Raw genomic sequence first — 17,600 nt, 5'->3', positions numbered from 1 at the left:
TGTTTAGAAATGTTTTCGTCTTTCATTGGAATTTTTTTCTGCTTTTCTAAGGTATTCATTATTCTTCACTATTCATGTTGAGTGATTCCTGTCATGTTGAACTGTGATTATTGAGCTCTTTTTCACTTTGTTTATGTTTAAACTTTCCATTCTAATTACTTTATGCTTTTTACAGGTACACTGAAAGTACTGCTGTAAGGCCCAATGAAATCTGGGATGTTCCTCTAGAAGAAATTCCTGAAACCTTGGAAGCTTTAAATCCTATAGACATGGAACCTGTGGATGAAGGAGATTTCAAATCACTCTCTAAGAAAGAGCTACAAGTGAGAATTAGTCATGTTGTGTCTCCTAGTAAAATTTTTGTACAGTGGCTGTCATCAGAAAGTGAACTGAAAAGGTACTAAAATTCAAAGAACTCTTCTTGAGTTAAGGCGTTCTTATTACAAACCGGGGAAGTATAGCCAGAACAAACTCTGATTAGGGTTGCGTTTGGCACTGGGTACTCTTTTGAATGCTGTTAACTTATCTTTCTTTGAGGAAAGTATAGGAACAGAAGGCACATTGGCACTATGTTGTGGTTTATTAAATATCTGTGATTCCAAATCAAGTACATGATATAAGTCCTATTTCAAATCAGTTTTAATGTAGTCAGTATTGGGGATGAACAAATGCAACGCTGTCCAGAAAGGTTAAATCTTTCTGCTCTTTCTTTGATCCTCCCCTTTCCTTTGTTATAAATCTTGTTAAATAATACCAGTATTATTATATAACCAAAGTCATAGAACTTCAATCAAGTTATTTCTTTCAACATGATTCTAATATGCAGTTAGGACAGTTTTAAGGGGATTTCCAGATATAGTGTATCAACCATTCTTTTGGTAGATATTTAGGTAATAGTGTGTACTGTTTGAAGACAGTTAAATGGAAATATTATTGCTTAGTGCAAGTTGCTTATTTTCTGCCTTTTATTCTCCTTTCTTTCATCTTTTTACTTTCTTGCCTGTAGCTACGTAGAGTCCCATCGAATTAGTCATGACACTAAATGAGTACCACACTCAAGTTGTTGAGACAAAATAGTGCATCTTTCAAATAGTGCTATACAAAAGGGATTAGTTCTGTTATTTAAGAAAATGTGATAGTTTACAGAATTTTAATGCAATTGCATGTATTTTGAAGCTCCATTTCATGTATTTCTAACATGTCATGAAGAAAAACTGCAATACTATGTGTCTGTTAAACAGTTTCTGATACTTTACTGTATGCTAGTTAAGCAGTAATGGACTAGATAAACCCTTTATTCACTGGATAAAATTTTACCACTAGAAAAGTGGGGTTTTTTTAATGTTAGTTTACAGGAGAAGATGGCTGCCATCTACAAAGAATCCCAGCCACAGTCTGTGAAGTGGGAAAGTAGTATGTACTGTGCTGTTTACATACGTGATTTGAAACAGTGGCAAAGAGGTCAAATAAAGAGGATTGTCTCTGAAACAAGTGCAGAGGTAAACCTGTTGTCATGAGAGGGTTCATGCTTTTATTTCTGAAGTTTGTAAGCATTCATTGATAAAAATAATGTCAAGTCTTTGGTTCTTACTTCTGTGTTAATATTTTCTCACATATACTTTTGCTTTTGTTGAGAGTTTAAGTTACGTTGCACATTGCTGATGATAAGATTATGGTCTCATCAAAGCTCAGATACCCTTAGCAGGGAACTTAGTAATGGAGGAAGGCTCTTGAGGTTGACTTTGTGTATGTTTACACTATAGTTTACAACATAGCGCAGATTCCCAAGCTATAGCCTAACAGTTTACCTTAGATTCCAGAAGCTGTGTGAACCTCAGGGTCACATTAATTCAAATTTAATGATCCTTCCTAAAAGATGGAGTCAGTTGAACTGAGTGCACCACCACAGGAACACATGTAGTCATGCCGTTGCTTGAACCCTAAGCTGATAGTGATGCACTGTGCCATGTAGGTGTAACATTTTCCACAGTAATTTCTCACACAGTGATGCTTTAAACATGTGTTTTGTTGCACTCAGTTGAAAAGAGTAAGGAGCATCAGAAGAGGCCTTTTGTGAATAGATAACTACTTACCTGAAAAGTAAGCATGGCTTTTTAATCATACAGATAATCCAGGACTGGATCACCATTGGTTCTCTCCACCATCATCAGATTATGGCTGTGGGTCTTGTTAGTAGGAAGCAGAAGTGCGACTTTCTATACTTCTAGTTTGCATCATGTTCTTCCCTAAGGCTAAGAGCCCTCAAACAGCTGTTAGAATAAAAAGCAAGAGGTGGAGGGGAGCTATTTCAGCATTTCCAGGTTTACAAATTTAAATGCACCGACATAACTGAAGCAGGGGAAAGGAAATTTTCATATTCATGTAACAGCCCCTGTAAAGTTGTTTAACCCCCTTTGAGTGCACTTGTGTCTTTTGTCCTTTCGGTACACTGTGATAGTCATTTGTGTTGGGTGATGGAGTACTTCAGTGCAAAAGCCATTTGTTGAATCCTGGTAATGTTTGTTTGAGTTTTGTTTACCTATTCAGGCATGCTTTGAATTATCATTTGTTACAGATAACACTGAGGGCTCTTTTTTTCTGTTTCATTGTGTTTCTTTTCTGTAACAGGTACTACTTTATGATTCTGGAGCTGAAAAAACAGTGGATATAAGCTGTCTAAGACAACTTGAGGAAAATCTGAAGATAATTAGAACATTAGCAGTAGAATGTTCCTTGGCAGATATAAGGTAACCTTTCCCTTGTAGTGAATAGAAATATTAGAAACCTAATAATGACATAATGTAATATTTTCCTGTGTTAGCACTGATTATCGAAGGTTTGGATGTGGTTTGATTTTTGAATAAAGAAGAAATGGGATGGTGGCTGTGATTTGTTTTATAAAGGTGTTGGGTTTTTTTTTCCTAAGGGTTATGCTGTGTACGTGTAAAGCAGAAACTGTGCAACAGAAAGAAAGAATATTTATACGGTGAAAGGAGAGATGACACAGGTTTTTCTTATTTCACTGAATGCTTTTTTTCCTTGGCTCAGAATTTAAGATTAATTAGATCTCATGAAAATGCACAGGAGGTCTCTTGTCTTCTAGACTGTAGGAAAAAAGGGAAAACGGGTATTCTCAGTGCATTTGTTTGTGTGCTGTCTATACTGTGAAGAAAAAATAATCATGTTTGCAATACTCATTTCCTGAATTAATATAAAACGCCTAATTTGCAGATAAAGTATGGATTTCCTTTGTTCAGTTAAGACAGGTATCATACTTTTGGAATTCATGATCCTTCTCAGTTTTGAAGTTTTGGGGTTTTATTTTTTTAATTATTCCTGTCATAGATCCAGAGATGAATAACCATTTCTTTTTACTGTTGACTGTAATGGAGATTGTTTTTTTTCCCTGACAGTACAGGTAGTTTCAAAAAAAATCAAAACTCAGTAAAGGGAAGGGTTTGTGGTTAAGATCAGGACATGCCAACTTCTCTTGTAGTAAAGGAGTTTATAATTTGTCTGTTAGACCAACAGGTGGAAGCATGCAGTGGACGGCAACAGTCTGTGAATTTTTATCCGATTACCTAAATGGAGCACAAGTAAAAATAATCATACAGGTTTGTAATCAAAACCAGAGGTATTTGCAAAATTTCTGTCAGGTTGTCTGTTACTTTAATTTTTTTCTGAATATTTTCACTGTTCAGAAAAGCCCTGAGTGGAGCTTGCTTAGATTACTGTTTGCTGCAGGGGAAAAGATGCGTTTTCTTTTTTCTGCTTTAGTTTTGTTATTCACTGGAACATCAGAGCAGTTTGGCTACCCAGTATGGAAAGAACACAGTCTTAGATATATTTAGTTACTGAAAAATAATATTTACCTTTTTTTAATCACTGGGTGCTGATAGCTCTTATGGACAGATGAGCAAGATGCTGATGTTCTTGATGAAAATAGTTTCAGCAGCTACTATAGTAGTTTTAAGGCCTCAGAAACTGAAAGAATGAGTCTGATGCTGTACATTAGTAATTGATTTTTTCTGCTGGTAAAAACACCCTGAATTATTATGAGGGTTTGATTTGTTTAGTGCCTGTTGGCAATTGCCAGTGAGATTTTACGTGTGTCCGGAAATAAAAACACTGAGGAAAATTATTTATGAGTCAGTTTAAAGCTCCTGCTAGAGGAAAACAAGTATTTGGCAGTTTATTTTAATAAGACAGCTAAGAGAAGAAGCAAGGTTTTATTCTGTTACCTTTTTTTTAATGTCATGTTTAAAACAGTTGGTAAAATGATGGGAACTGTGACATGGATTAAATAAATTTTGTCTTCTGATGTGGGCATCAGTTGTTCAACATCATCTGATTTGCAGTCAGTACCAATAAAATGAAAAAGATGCCTGTAGTTTAGAGGAAATGCGTGTTGATATATATTGTCCAGTGCTCTCCTTTTTTTCCAGGAAAGTGATGTGGCTTGTGCATTGCCTGTGAAAATTCTTTCCAAAGGTGAAACGGAACAATGGATTGATATTTCAGAACACCTTATTAAAAAGGGCTTGGCTTTCAGAAACAGAAGGTTTGGGTACTTTTCTTTTTATATTATTTTGGACTCTCATATTCACATTGTGATAAGCTAATAAGTAAAATAAACATTTGGATTGTCCTCTACAGCATCTGTAGCAACAGAACTCCATCTTCGGTGAACTTTTTTCATTATAATATTATTAATTGTATCCGGTACACGTTTCAGTTCTCTTAAGTTCATAGATGAGATGACTGACTGTATTTAAATGAGCATTTGTCATCTTTCTGTGTTTGGTTTTTTACTTGTATTATTTCATTCTTTTGGACTTTTCAAGTTGTTTATCAGTTAATATGTTGATATGATTTGATTTAAATCTGGTAGAACTGATAAAGCTGATGTGGCTTGCACAGTCTCCAAGGAACATCTTGAAGTACATTTAGAGCAAGAGAACACACAACTGGATGATTGTAATTCAGAAACTGCACAGGCAAAAAAAGACGTTGCTCCAGAGGAAAACATCACTGTTTCAGAGAGTGAACAAAAATCATGCAAAACATACAAGGCACTGCTTCATTCAGGAATGGATGAAATATATACATTCCCCATTATACCTGAAGCAAGAATTTTTCAAGCTGTAGTAAGTTGCGTTGGACATGATGGAACTATATATATAATACCAAAATCACTTGGTAAGAAGAAAATAGGTTTATGTCTATGAATGTGATAGCTTTGGTATATCAGACTCTACCAGACATGTTGGGGGGGAAGTTCCCATGGCTGCCTCGTGGAGGGGACCCAGGTGGTGCCCTGTCCATATCCCATCAGCATCAGCTCTCTTTTCCTCATGCCTCCCAGGACACCCAAACGACCCCGTGCTTGATGGGTGGGTCTTCTGCCTCTCTTCTCTAGGAAGCATTGGGAGTCCATTACTTTATAATGTTGAGATTGTGATACATTTTACTAATAATAATGAAGATGGAACTCTAGATTCTCGGAAATTAACCTGGTTCTTAAATATTACTTGATTTTTTTTCCCTTCAGGGTAAGCTCAGTACCCAGTTTCCTTGAGCTCTTTATTTGTCTTGTGATAGATTCTGTATCTCAATACTTTCTAATTGTACTATTTGAAAGAGGAACATTTTCATCTGACAGATTCAGTTTCAGTTTTCGGTACCATGATAACATATTATGCTTTAGAGGAATGTTTCTGTATGAGAACATTGGTTTTTTTTACTCTACAAATATGTTTAACTATTACATCATAAACTTTGAAATTCAAAGTACAGTAACCTCACCTGCCCAAGGGTACTCTTCTTGCAGTTGTTGCTGTAGACTGTACCCATAGCAGAAGAGGGTCTTCTGGACATGTTTTGTGTCTTTTCATGGTGTCCTACCGCTCTCTCCGGGAATTGCTTTTCTTGTTCATGGAGAGGCTCTTGTATTACTGTTGCCAAGGTGTCAATTGCAAAATTTATTGACCCTTCTCTGAGATTAGAATCCAGAATTACTAAAGGCTTCATAGTTGGAAAGGCAGTTTACTTTTTGTTTAAGTAGTAACTTGTTTGCACATACTAGAAGTTGGACATGCATATTGTGTCGTTGTTGGAAACCATTTTTGGAGCACCATGTGTATTTTATGTTTATACATGTCTTCGTCTGAATCTGCTGGTTTTTAGTGATTGAAATAATCTGTACTAATACATTATAGACTATTTTGAATTTTATTCCTCCTTTCCCCTCTCCTCTCCTTTTCCCCCAGAAGTTGAACTGAGCAAATTGATGACTGAAATACAAAGTAACTTCAAATGCCTTGGTCTTCTGGAACCCTACTGCTGGAAAAAGGGAGAAGCTTGTGTTGTAAGAGGATCAGATATGATGTGGTATCGAGGTAAAGTTGTAGAACTCGGTGGTGGTACTCTCCAGGTAAGTTTGACTACATGCCGTGTGTGCATGAGCATGTGCACATGTATGTGGAAAAAAAAAGGGGGGGGGGGGGGGAGGCAGGGGCAAATAATCTAATCCTTTGATAGTAATTTATGGTCACACCTTTTTTTGTTCAGTTTATGTGACTATCCAGATGCTCATTCTGCTTAAGTGTGATAAGTGTCCTGATTTTTACGTTTATTTTAAAGATTAATTCTATCTCCCTATTTCAGTTGTCACAATTTTACCTGTAGTTTTCGTAGTGATTGTAAATGTCCTTATGTAAAAAGTTACCTTTAATGGCCTGTAAATAATCCCTTTTAGGTTTCTCTTCTCTCATTGTTGTTACCGTAGGTGGAATGCTTTGAAAATTTTCTCTTTATCTAAACTCTTAAGTCTGCTCAAGCTTTTTGAATGTAGATTTGCAAGTCTGACACGATTCTAGTTGACAAATGTTTTATTTCTTTCAATTTTAAATGGCTATGAGTTATTACACAAAAGGTAGGATCTCATGCAAGGTGAGTTTCCTAATCTGCCATACCTATTTTTTAATCCTTTCCCTCAATTCCACTTTTTCATATCACCTACTTACCAGCAAACCATTATTTTTTCCTCCAGAAAATTGAGTTCTGTAAATAAACCCTTTCTCATATTAAACTTGACTTAAAAAACAGGATTTACTTCACGAAAGCTTTTCTTTTCATATAGGTACAGTACATAGACCGTGGCTGCATAGAAAGGATTCCTCAGTGTCATCTGTATCCAACTACATTGTATACTGGTATTCCTCCATTTTGCATACCGTGTCAGCTCTACAAGACAGTACCAGTGAGTAATGGTAAATTTGAAGATGTTTTAGTAGGTAGTTACTCAAATTCATACACTGTTTAGTTGAGACTAATTGCTGGTATTTTTTCTTGCCTACAAGGATTCAGAGAATAGCCAATAAGGATAATTTCAGCAAGGCAGCCCTTTATCGGGAAATGCCACATTGCTTTATGAAGTGACCATGCTTTAAAAGCAGCTGTGGTTGGAGTTAAATCTTTGTGGGACAGGACACTGCAGTAGTTGGCAGGATGATACTCCAAAGTGGTAGTTCGTTTTGCAATAGCAGCAACAAGAAGTAGGGTCTGGATTTCTTAATACAAAATGTGCAGAAAATTTTAAATCTTGAAGTCCTGCAAAAGTGTTTCTATCATTCTGAACTTATCTGTGTTGGAAACAATCTGTTACGCTAAACTAATACAAGTGAATTGTATTAAGGGTTTTCTTAGTAAGTAGTTGATATGTAAATAACATCTTCACATATCATCACATTTTACTCAAATTTGAATGGTGCATTTAGTAAATGTGAATTACTGAAGTGACTAGTTTACTTCTAAATTTATTTTAAAAGAATACCTTTTTATTGTTGGAAGCAGTTCAACTGATAGATTAAGAAAGATAGGTTTATAAGGCTATGGGTTGGGACACAAACATACACTGCAGGGAATAAAAGCGGTATTTAAAATATCCTGTTTTTTCTGTTACCTGTTAACTCATCTTCAGATGTAATTCTGTATCTTTGGGTTATGCTTCATGTGATTGTGCACACATACATTATTATGTAGACAGCAAAGGTTAGACTTGGCAAGCAGCATCGCTTTCTGAGCCACATCAAGATCTGAAAATTGCTGGTTGGCTTTGCCACACAATAAGTTTTAGCATACCAAATAGCAGATAATGTTTAAACTGTTATAGACAAAACAAACTAATGATGTGTGTTTTCAAATAAGTTTTTCAATGATAGGCACATATTTTCATCTTACTACGTTAAGAATAGTAAGAATATTATTTTTCAGCATCTTAATGTGTGGGGGTTTCTTGCTTTTCACCAAGTAGATTGGAAATTTTTGGCAGCAGGATGCAGTAGATTGCCTTCAAGAACTGCTTACAAATGAAGAGGTTGAAATACATGTTCAGGTAGCTTAATTTATTCATAGATGTGCAATGAGGCTTGCTTTTTTGTTCTCTTTTTTTCTTTTAATTTTCATAAGAATAACAGGTGAAGGAGTATAGCAGTGAATTTATTCCTTAGACAAAACAAAATCCAAAGCTAAAGTTACTTTTCCTATGCCTTTACCTTTATTATCATTTTCAGGCCTTAAATGTGTCCTTTAGAGGTATTAGTATTTTTAGGTCCTATTTGTATTCTGTTGTCATTCTGACAAGCAGCCTACCAACAGCATAAATTATTCTAAATCTAATTTTAAGTGATAAAAATTTGGCATATTAAGTATGGACATGCTTAAATTTATACATTAACATTATAGGGAAACGCATAATCTGTATTGTCCGAAAACTTGCAATTTCAGGTAGTTTTATTTCTAGTGATAAATTGTGAAAGAGAAGGATTTATTGTTGAGTAAGCAAACGTGGGATGTTTTGCTGTTAGACTGAGTAGTCAGTGCTGCCATTCCAGAGATAGATACGTTCACATTTGTGTTATAGCAAATGTTAACAACCCTCCTTATTTGTTTTATATATTTGATGAATGAGTATGGTGCATATAGGAACAGCAGGTTTGAATTTCCTGGTCACTATTTCTAAAACCTCAGTCACGCTATTACTGTTATAATCTTATTTTATCCTGTGTAAGTAGGAATTGCCAGATGATCCATGGGGCAAATTGTCCATCAACCTGTATTTTGGTGGAATGTCTCTTTCTTCCTTCATGGCATACAAGAAATACTGTGTTGCTGAAGATTGTCAGGACATACTACAGTTGGTGAGATCTGTGTGTGTGTGTTTTGCTGCTGTTATTCTGACACGAAAAAGATTATACTCAGTTGCTTGTTGTGACCTTTGATGATTTGTTAATTCTTTTTATCTTTCTGTACAGTTTTGTGATGTAAACAGCAGTAAGACTAAGTACACAGCTACGTAGCATAACAATTGTTGATACGATGTGTTGCTAAGATTGTGTGGAATAACGAATTGCTGAGAGTTTGTTCTTGGACTCCTTACTGAAAAGAGATTTCTGCATTTCTGTTTAAAATCTAATTAGTTTTTGTGTTCCTCTAAAACTTAAAAGAATAGGAATAGGGTAGTATTTTTATCACTTGAAGGTATTGGATAGTCAGAAACATATCCAAGGATGGAGATACTCAAAAGTAAATTTAATCAAGTATTTCAGCATAAGCCTAGTGATTTCTAAGGGAGTTACCTTGGTTCTTCATTCCAAGTGTCTGGGATATTCATCTGGTGTTCTTTAGAGGAGGATTGAGATTTTCATTGTCTTAACACAAAAAAAATGAGATAAGTAATTTCTGTGTTGTTTTTTTTTTTTTTTTCTTGAAATCCTGAGGGTCAGGTTTATTTAGATTACTAAGGCTTTGTTGCATTTTCTTCTTTAATTCTCTGTAAGCCTGCCAATGTATTTTCCTTTCCAACATAAGTTTCTGCTTCAGAAAATAATTTTACAATACAGAGTATGCTGCTGTCGCTGCTGATAAGTTACAAAAAATCTCTCAGTTTATAATACAATTGAGTGACCATGGAAAACCTAATTGTAAATGAGTCTCTTGTTGCATTTTCATAAAGTCAGCACATGACACAACTTCCAGCAAACTAAATATGGATCTTGAAATGAGATTGTACCCTTAAAACAAAAATGAGATTTGGAAGACAAAAATAAAGCTGTGTAAGAAGGCTGTAAGCAAGAAGCATTCAGAAACCCTGGAATGCTTTCAGCAAGGAATATAGCATTAAGCAGATCCATTCCAGGAATAAGTGTTTCAGAACAATTTGTAAGAAAATGAATATCGGAGGTGTTCAGTTGTGCACCAGAAAAGGAGCAAGGCGTCCAGAGCTCAAGCTGGTTCCAGGAGCAGAACCTCTGGAATAGCAGAAGTAGGAAGCATGCAGCTCTGAGAACGTTGAAACATGGCCAGCTTTGGGTTTAGCTGTAGAAACTTAAGCAGCCATCCTCACAAGCCAACTGCATTGACTAAAGGATACTATTATTATATAAAGTATAGCTGTTCAGCCTAGAGAAGAGAAGGCTCTGAGGAGATCTTATTGCGGCCCTCCAGTACCTAAAGGGGGCCTACAGGAGAGCTGGGGAAGGACTTTTTCCTAGGGAATGTAGCGATAGGATGAGGGGGAATGGCTTTAAACTGGAAGAGGGCAGGTTTAGATTAAACATTAGGAAGAAAATTTTCACTTTGAGGGTGGTAAGGCACTGGAACAGGTTACCCAGAGAAGTCGTTGAGGCCCCATCCCTGAAAGTGTTCAAGGCCAGGCTGGACGTGGCCTTGGGCAACCTGGTCTAGTGGGAGGTGTCCCTGCCTATGGCAGGGGGGTTGGAACTCAATGATCTTCAAGGTCCTTTCCAACCTAAACCATTCTATGATTCTATGATAGTAGTTTTATAATTTTCATTGCTTCAAATTTGGAAGCAATTTCATTGCTTCAAAACTGTGTTTTCAGATAAGTAATCTGGTAAGTACTGTATTCTGTGAGTTGTAATTCTGTTAATAGTGGTAATCTGCTTATGCAGAGCCCACTACACCTGTGTCTTGTTGCAGAGTGTATTACTGTCTTTGAGATACAGTTTTGTGGAGCTGCACAGGTGAGTTTAGGAGCTGGTCTTTGTTAAATTATGACAATCCTAGGTTAGTTATTAGTCAGAAAATTCCCTAGTAGGGAGTAGGATTTTGGAGGGTGCACCAGAACCCCAAGCATGGTGAGCTTACAGCAGTGAATCTCATATATGTATGTGTACATATATGTGTGTTTGTGTGGTTCTAGAAGACGACACACTGGTGCTTGCTATGCCACTGAGACAATAAGTATCTGTACTGTGCAAAATCTGTTATCTTCTTGAAGGAATGATAATTCTGGTGGCTGAGGAGTTAAATTATCCTTTCCCTTTCTCTTAAGGGATAACTTGTTCTGGCAAACCGCAGTAACATGGGGCATGACATTCAGGTTAATCTGTGCCAATTAACTGCTATTATTTTGGGGTTTCTTTGTAAAGATTTTTTCTCATTAAAGGGAATTCCATATTTAATCATTTTTTAATTAACAGCAATCAAGTTAGCGAGTCAGTGTGTTAAGATCATTCTAAAGATGTATTCTTTATATTTTAAAAGTTAGTTAACTACTTCTGTTGTGTTAACTTGAGCTAAAAGCTTTTTTTAAAAGGCTGATAAGTATTGAAAGGCAATATTACTTAATATTTTTTTCTTCAAGGGCACACTGTTTACATTATTAGATAACTCCTTTGAACCAGCAATCATAATAAAGCTAGTTTACATTTGGTTACTAATATGACTGTTGACTAAATTCTGTCTTGGTCTAGGAGCTACTCAAAAGAGACATTCCTGTTTTACCTTCGTACATATTGCCATCACTACCGATTCCAGGAGATATCTTTCCTGTCAGAGTTACGCATTTGGTGTCCCCTAAGGAGGTATGTTTTGTAAACATCTCCTGTATGTTGCAGACAGGAGATGTTGCAATCCCATCATGCTGGTGAAAATGAAATCATGGGTAACAATTTTAGATAATACAAAAAAAAATATTAGTAAGATTGCAAAATGCTACTGAGTTACTGATACAGATGGTTGTGCAGTGCGTCTGAATGAAATCTTACTTGAAATACCCTCTTGAGTGAGGGCAGAGAAATAAATACTGACCATTTCCCTAAAAAAAAAAATATTTCTAAGAATTGCAGTACTGTAGTTTGGTACTTATTCACCCAGTATAATAAGAAAATGGGTCATGGGATTTTAACTTGGGAGAACAATAATGATTTGTCTCTTCTTTATTCTCAAAAAAATGAAATTGCTGGAACTTTGTACATTAGCATGAACATTTTCTGGCTATTACAGTTGTATTTTACTGCCTTTGGTCACTGATTGGTCATTGATTTTTGTGTAAACCCACACAGCTTCCCTCTAGTAGTCTTCCAGGGAAAAGGTGGAATGTAATGTTCGTTGAAGAAATAAGATTCCTGTGTGGACTTTGAATGTCAAATGATAAAACAGGAGAACAGGAAGCAGTGAGAAGCTGCTTGTGTTACTAAATCTAACATCTTCTAAGTGGATTGATTTATACTGAAGTGCTTGTGTTGGTTGTTTTGGTAAATCTGTAAACCAAATAACATCTTAAAGTACTGAAGTGATTGCTTTAAATTCAGCATCATGTTCTAATATAAATTCAGCCCAGTAATTCCCCCTAGAAAATCCCCCATGTATAGTGTATCTACACAACTGTTTTGACTAAATACAAGATGGAAGTGTTTGGGTATGTTAGAAAATGGCTTTTCTTAAATTGTGTATTCTGCTTTCTCTCTTACAGGAGAAACATTATAATGAATATTTTTTTGTTCATTTTGTGCAATGATTTTGAACTCTTGCTTTTGAACATGGTATATAATTGTAAACTTTAGATCCTGTTCTGAACTCCTATAGGTTTAAGTAGCAGTTGCATGATGGTGTTAGAGCTTGATTATAATGTGTACAAGTTAGAAAATGAACATTAATTTTCTTCCTGGCTAGTGAATTACAATGCTGTGTTTAGAAAAAATAATTGCCTACTCATTAATTTGTTTGGACTATCAGTGAAATACCATCATGTTCTGAAACTACTCCGTTAAAAAAAAAAAAATCCATTAGAAGCTGTTACGTAGATTTTAATTTGCCTATGCATGTCATTTAAACTTTGATTTCCTTGATCTACAGCATTATACTGATGACCAAGTTATAAATTAGGTAAATGGAATGTCCGCATAGCAAACAAAACACCATTCAAAAGTTCTTCTTTCATTAATTTTAAAATTAATCTTTGGTTTGATATTATGAAGTGAGATTATTTACCAAGTAGCAGGGGGGAGGAGTCCTAAATAAACACAGCTGTGAAATCTTATATGGGTATATTCTGTATTATGTGCATTCCTCTTACTCTAACATTTTAACATTGAAATGTGGTGTCAATAAATCATTAATCTCTTCTGCTTTTGGAAAAAACAAATGTGTAAATCTGAAGTTATTCATAAATTGAGGAAAGAAGAAAGTGGAGCAAGGATGTGCTGAACCTTTTGAAGATGGGAACAAGTAATCTAATGATCCTTTATTGGATGGAATTTGGATGGAATTTGAAGGTTCTAAGTAGTCTGCAAAAATTGTAATATGAGAGCCTTTTCTTTGCATAGGTATATATTTGCTTTGATCCTTCTAAGAACCTTATGAAGCAGTCTACCACAGAGGGAGATGCCAGCTGTGACTCAGAGTTGGTGAGCCTTGATGAAGCCCTGAAATGGTGCAATAAAAGTGTGGAGTGTCTTCCTCTTCTAACACACTTCCAAACAGGTATACTAGTGTGTTTATTTTCCCTGTTGTTTCATGTGGATGTACAAAAAGCCTGAAATTGTTTCTGAAGGATAGGAATAACTGTATTTCTATTTATCTTTCAATAAAACTTTTGAAAAGTAAGGAGTAGCGCTACACTATAATCAGGAGTGTTAAAAAAAAAAAAAAAAAAAAAAAAAAAAAGAAAAAGAAAAATGCTGAGGGGAGACCTTATCTTATCCCTCTCTACAACTACCTGAAAGGAGGTTGTAGAGAGGTGGAGGTAGATCTCTTCTCCCAGGTAACAAGTGATAAGGAAATTGCCTCAAGCTGTGCCAGGGGAAGTTTAGATTGGATATTAGGAAAAATTTCTTGACCAAAAGGGTTGTCAAGCATTGGAACAGGCTGCCCAGGGAAGTGGTTGAATCACCATCCCTGGAGGTATTTAAAAGATGTGTAGAAGTGGTGCTTAGGGACATGGTTTAGTAGGGGAATTGGCAGCGTTAGGTTCATGGTTGGATTCGATGACCTTAAGGGTCTTTTCCAGTCTAAATGATTCTTCTATTCTGTAGTCATATGCTGTTACTTCTCGTGAAATTGAGACTTCTGTGTCATTCTGCTCCACTGGAAAATCATGGGAAGAACTCAGACTTCTGATGTCTCTTAAAGCTGATGAACTGAGCTTAGATTGCATATGGCAGAAATAAAAGCTTTTCCCTTAAGGTGACTGTCATGGAAGCTGTAGCTGTGAAAATCTTGCTATTAAATATTGAAAAGACACAAGTTATGTACAGAAAATCATGTTACCAAGAGTTAGAAGTTATGTGAACCCTGAAGAGCATCACTTCACTTTATTCTGGATTTCTCTGTTTAGGCTTTAAATGGGCTTTAATTCTCTTGTCTACAGCTGTTGGGCCTAAAAATAACATAAAGCATGTCAGTCTAAAATGTTGCAAAGAAACCAGTTATTGCTAGTATTTGGTTCTACCAACTAGTAAAATTCTGGTTGAGATTTTAGGCAGCATCTGCCTTGTGTCCTCCAGACTAATGTCTATTGTCTTACAGATCAATCTGTTTACTTAATGGAAATGTGCAAATCAGTTGAAATTGAAAAGTTTAAATGTTAAACAGTTTGGATCACTGTGTTTACCAAGCAATTTTCTGTTAATTCTTATTGCCATGTGAGGTAGAGAAACTTAAATTGCATACTAATGATTGTGAATTGGCATTCAGAGAGAATTGGAGGATGCAGAGAACAAAACAGTAGCATGAATTAGAGAAGGAAGAAAAAACTTAATCTTGTTCACAAAGTAAAATGGATTTTCAAGTTCAGTTAGTTTGTACTGCACTGTGGGTATATTTTGGGGTGTTCAGTGGTTTGGGTTTTTTCTTTTTACAGAAATGCCTTGCCTTGTAGAATACCAGGATGGTATATGGTATAGAGCAAAGCTCCTCTCCATTGAAGAATTTGACCCTGTTAAGATCCTGGTTCAGTTTGTTGACTATGGTAGTTTTTCAGTTGTCCCAACGGACAGGTAAATACATACAAAAAATTGCATGTAAAATGTCTATGTGTGTATACACTTAAAATATGTACTTACAAGTGTATTTTTATATAACTATAGATATATATAATAATTTAGCATTAGATTTCAGTTGGAGAGAAAGTTGGTTGGCTGGTTAAATAATTTCTTTCTGCAGGGTATGGGGTTATGTGCCTACCTCTCTTTCTCGGGTTGTTCTGAGAAGCCCGTTATTATACTATCCGATTTCTCCATCATCTTCAGGTTACTTAACCTGTGAAGTAGGCTCAGGTTTATAATCTGCTTTTGCACCCAAGAAGCTTACACAAAATAGGGACTGAGCCCCTCAGGTATACAAACAAATCCTCTGATCCTGTGTGACTGCAATCTGCATGTAAGACAGCTGGGGAATACTATGAGGGAGTGAGTGTGACACACCCCATGCTGCTTGTGTGGGAATTGGAAGTTCAAAGCCCTGTTCTGCCTGGTGCTGAGTCGCTCTAGAACCTGCTCCTGGGCTGGCACACAGATATCAGCTAAGGGTCTCAAACACCCCAGGCTTTTAGTGTCCCCTAAGCTTGTCTGAATTTTCTCTCTTGAAGCACTTTCACTTCATATATATATGTACTGCTTAATCACATCGATTTGCTCTTGAGCTCGTTGGGGGATCTACAGGTCCTTGCTGAAGAAGACGTAAAATAGGGATTTGAACAGATTTCCTGCTTCACAGACAGCGGGTCACGAGAGAGAGAGTGTGTTTTACTTCAGGGTGGCACTTCCTGCTCTGCTTCCCCATTCCCTTGCTTCTGGGATGGAAAGGTAGAAGAATGGGGAGATGATTGTATAAAAACCAAGGTACCTGTTTGTAGTACTGTGTCAAGAGCACATCCAGGTGTGAAGCACATAGGACCACAAAGGTCTATGTCATTTTCCAGATGCAGCAGATTTGGATCCTGCATTATGATGACTTGTGCTTGCATTCCAGTGCTCAAATTTGTATTAGGCCCTTGAGACTCCTCCCCAAGCACTGTAATGGGGAGCCAGTGTGCTCGGAGGGGTCTGTATGATACTGTTCCGCTTCTTGATAGTTACTGTGCTGCAGTCCTTTAGAAGGGCCTGGCCTTACCTGATGAATTGTTCAGTCTGACACCAGAATGTAGTAGAGCAGGGAGACTCTGATCCCAGTTTCCCTACTGTAAATCTGCTGCATGAACTATTAAGCTATCCTTAGGTCCATACTGGCAGTCTTCCTTGACAGGTGGATTGTTGCGGGCAAACACTTCTCATTTTTGTTTTAGGTTGCGTCACATACCTTATCATCTGCTGAAGTACCCTGTTCAGGCAGTACGAGCTCTGTTGGCTGGATTTAAACCTGCTTTATATGACAAAAACGTAGAAAGAATTCCTTATTCCCCAGAATGGAGTGTGGAAGCATTATGGGCTATGATGGAGTGTGTTGAAGGAAAACAGCTCTCTGCTTCCGTACTTGTGAGAAACGCTTGCTTCTTTTCTCCTACTTCTCGCAGAGCCTGAAATTCTTACTAGAACTTAGAGTATAATTTCTGAGTATTTGTTTTACTATGAATCCTCATAATTTAAAGTTGTGAACCATTTACCATGAAGGAATGCTGATGAAGAGAGAAAATCATGTGATGCTGCTCTTAATCCTGCAAACAAGAAGTTTCTGAGCATTCCTGTTATTTTAAAACCAGTTTCCTTTACTTAAAAACAGAAAGATTCTTTGTATATTCACAGTTCCATTTAGGCAGTGAGTATAGCCAGTAAAATAACTTCTGCTGTTGGTTAGCTTGAGATTTAAATCTGTTACTGTTAAAACTCTGTCAACTTCTGGTTTTCAGGCTCTTTCACCCGAAGTCACCATTTCTTTGTATGAAGATGATGAAAATCTAGTTCATATGAAACTGATAGAAATGGGACTTGCAGATTTGGATGAGTAGCGTGTAAGTACAGTGAATATGAACTACAAATTCATACCATTGCAAAGGTAAGATTTCAAAAGTTTTAAGCAAAGTCTTTAACTGTCAGTAATGCTGACAACTAGAGTTCATTTTTTAAAAAAATCTCTTCTGTCCATACTTCTTCTCTTTTAATAAAATAAAATGCTGCTTAAAAAATTGAATTTCTTTACATACATGTTACTGAAGCACACAGTAGATATAGCTTTAGGAACTAACAGGTACTGAAACAAAGAGCCCTAAGGCAGTATAACAGAAAGAGCTTTTGCTGCTAGTAACTGAAGGAGGTAACTTGCAGATGCGTGGGAGTGTAGGCTGCCCAAACAATCAAAAT

The 17,600-nt window shown here is 36.4% G+C and overlaps 1 protein-coding gene across 1 annotated transcript in view; it reads left to right on the top strand.

Moving 5' to 3' along the window:
- The window catches only part of RNF17 (ring finger protein 17), a gene marked incomplete at both ends in the record, with an annotated part of 47,300 nt that extends 30,052 nt beyond the window's left edge, over nt 1-17,248 (top strand). Inside the window, 16 exons of the mRNA XM_082496199.1 lie at nt 176-397; nt 1,349-1,499; nt 2,629-2,747; nt 3,524-3,614; nt 4,446-4,561; nt 4,892-5,199; nt 6,270-6,433; nt 7,142-7,261; nt 8,315-8,395; nt 9,075-9,200; nt 10,974-11,045; nt 11,778-11,888; nt 13,632-13,788; nt 15,167-15,302; nt 16,589-16,778; nt 17,150-17,248. Coding sequence (XP_082352325.1) covers nt 176-397; nt 1,349-1,499; nt 2,629-2,747; nt 3,524-3,614; nt 4,446-4,561; nt 4,892-5,199; nt 6,270-6,433; nt 7,142-7,261; nt 8,315-8,395; nt 9,075-9,200; nt 10,974-11,045; nt 11,778-11,888; nt 13,632-13,788; nt 15,167-15,302; nt 16,589-16,778; nt 17,150-17,248 — 2,263 coding nt within the window. The remainder of the gene's footprint in view (nt 1-175; nt 398-1,348; nt 1,500-2,628; nt 2,748-3,523; nt 3,615-4,445; nt 4,562-4,891; nt 5,200-6,269; nt 6,434-7,141; nt 7,262-8,314; nt 8,396-9,074; nt 9,201-10,973; nt 11,046-11,777; nt 11,889-13,631; nt 13,789-15,166; nt 15,303-16,588; nt 16,779-17,149) is intronic.
- Nucleotides 17,249-17,600: the final 352 nt, after the last annotated feature.

This window comes from Vanellus vanellus, assembly GCF_965231255.1.
Source record: "Vanellus vanellus genome assembly, chromosome: 1".
Taxonomy (NCBI): Eukaryota; Metazoa; Chordata; class Aves; order Charadriiformes; family Charadriidae; genus Vanellus; species Vanellus vanellus.
This window is presented reverse-complemented; position numbering and strand designations above follow the sequence as displayed.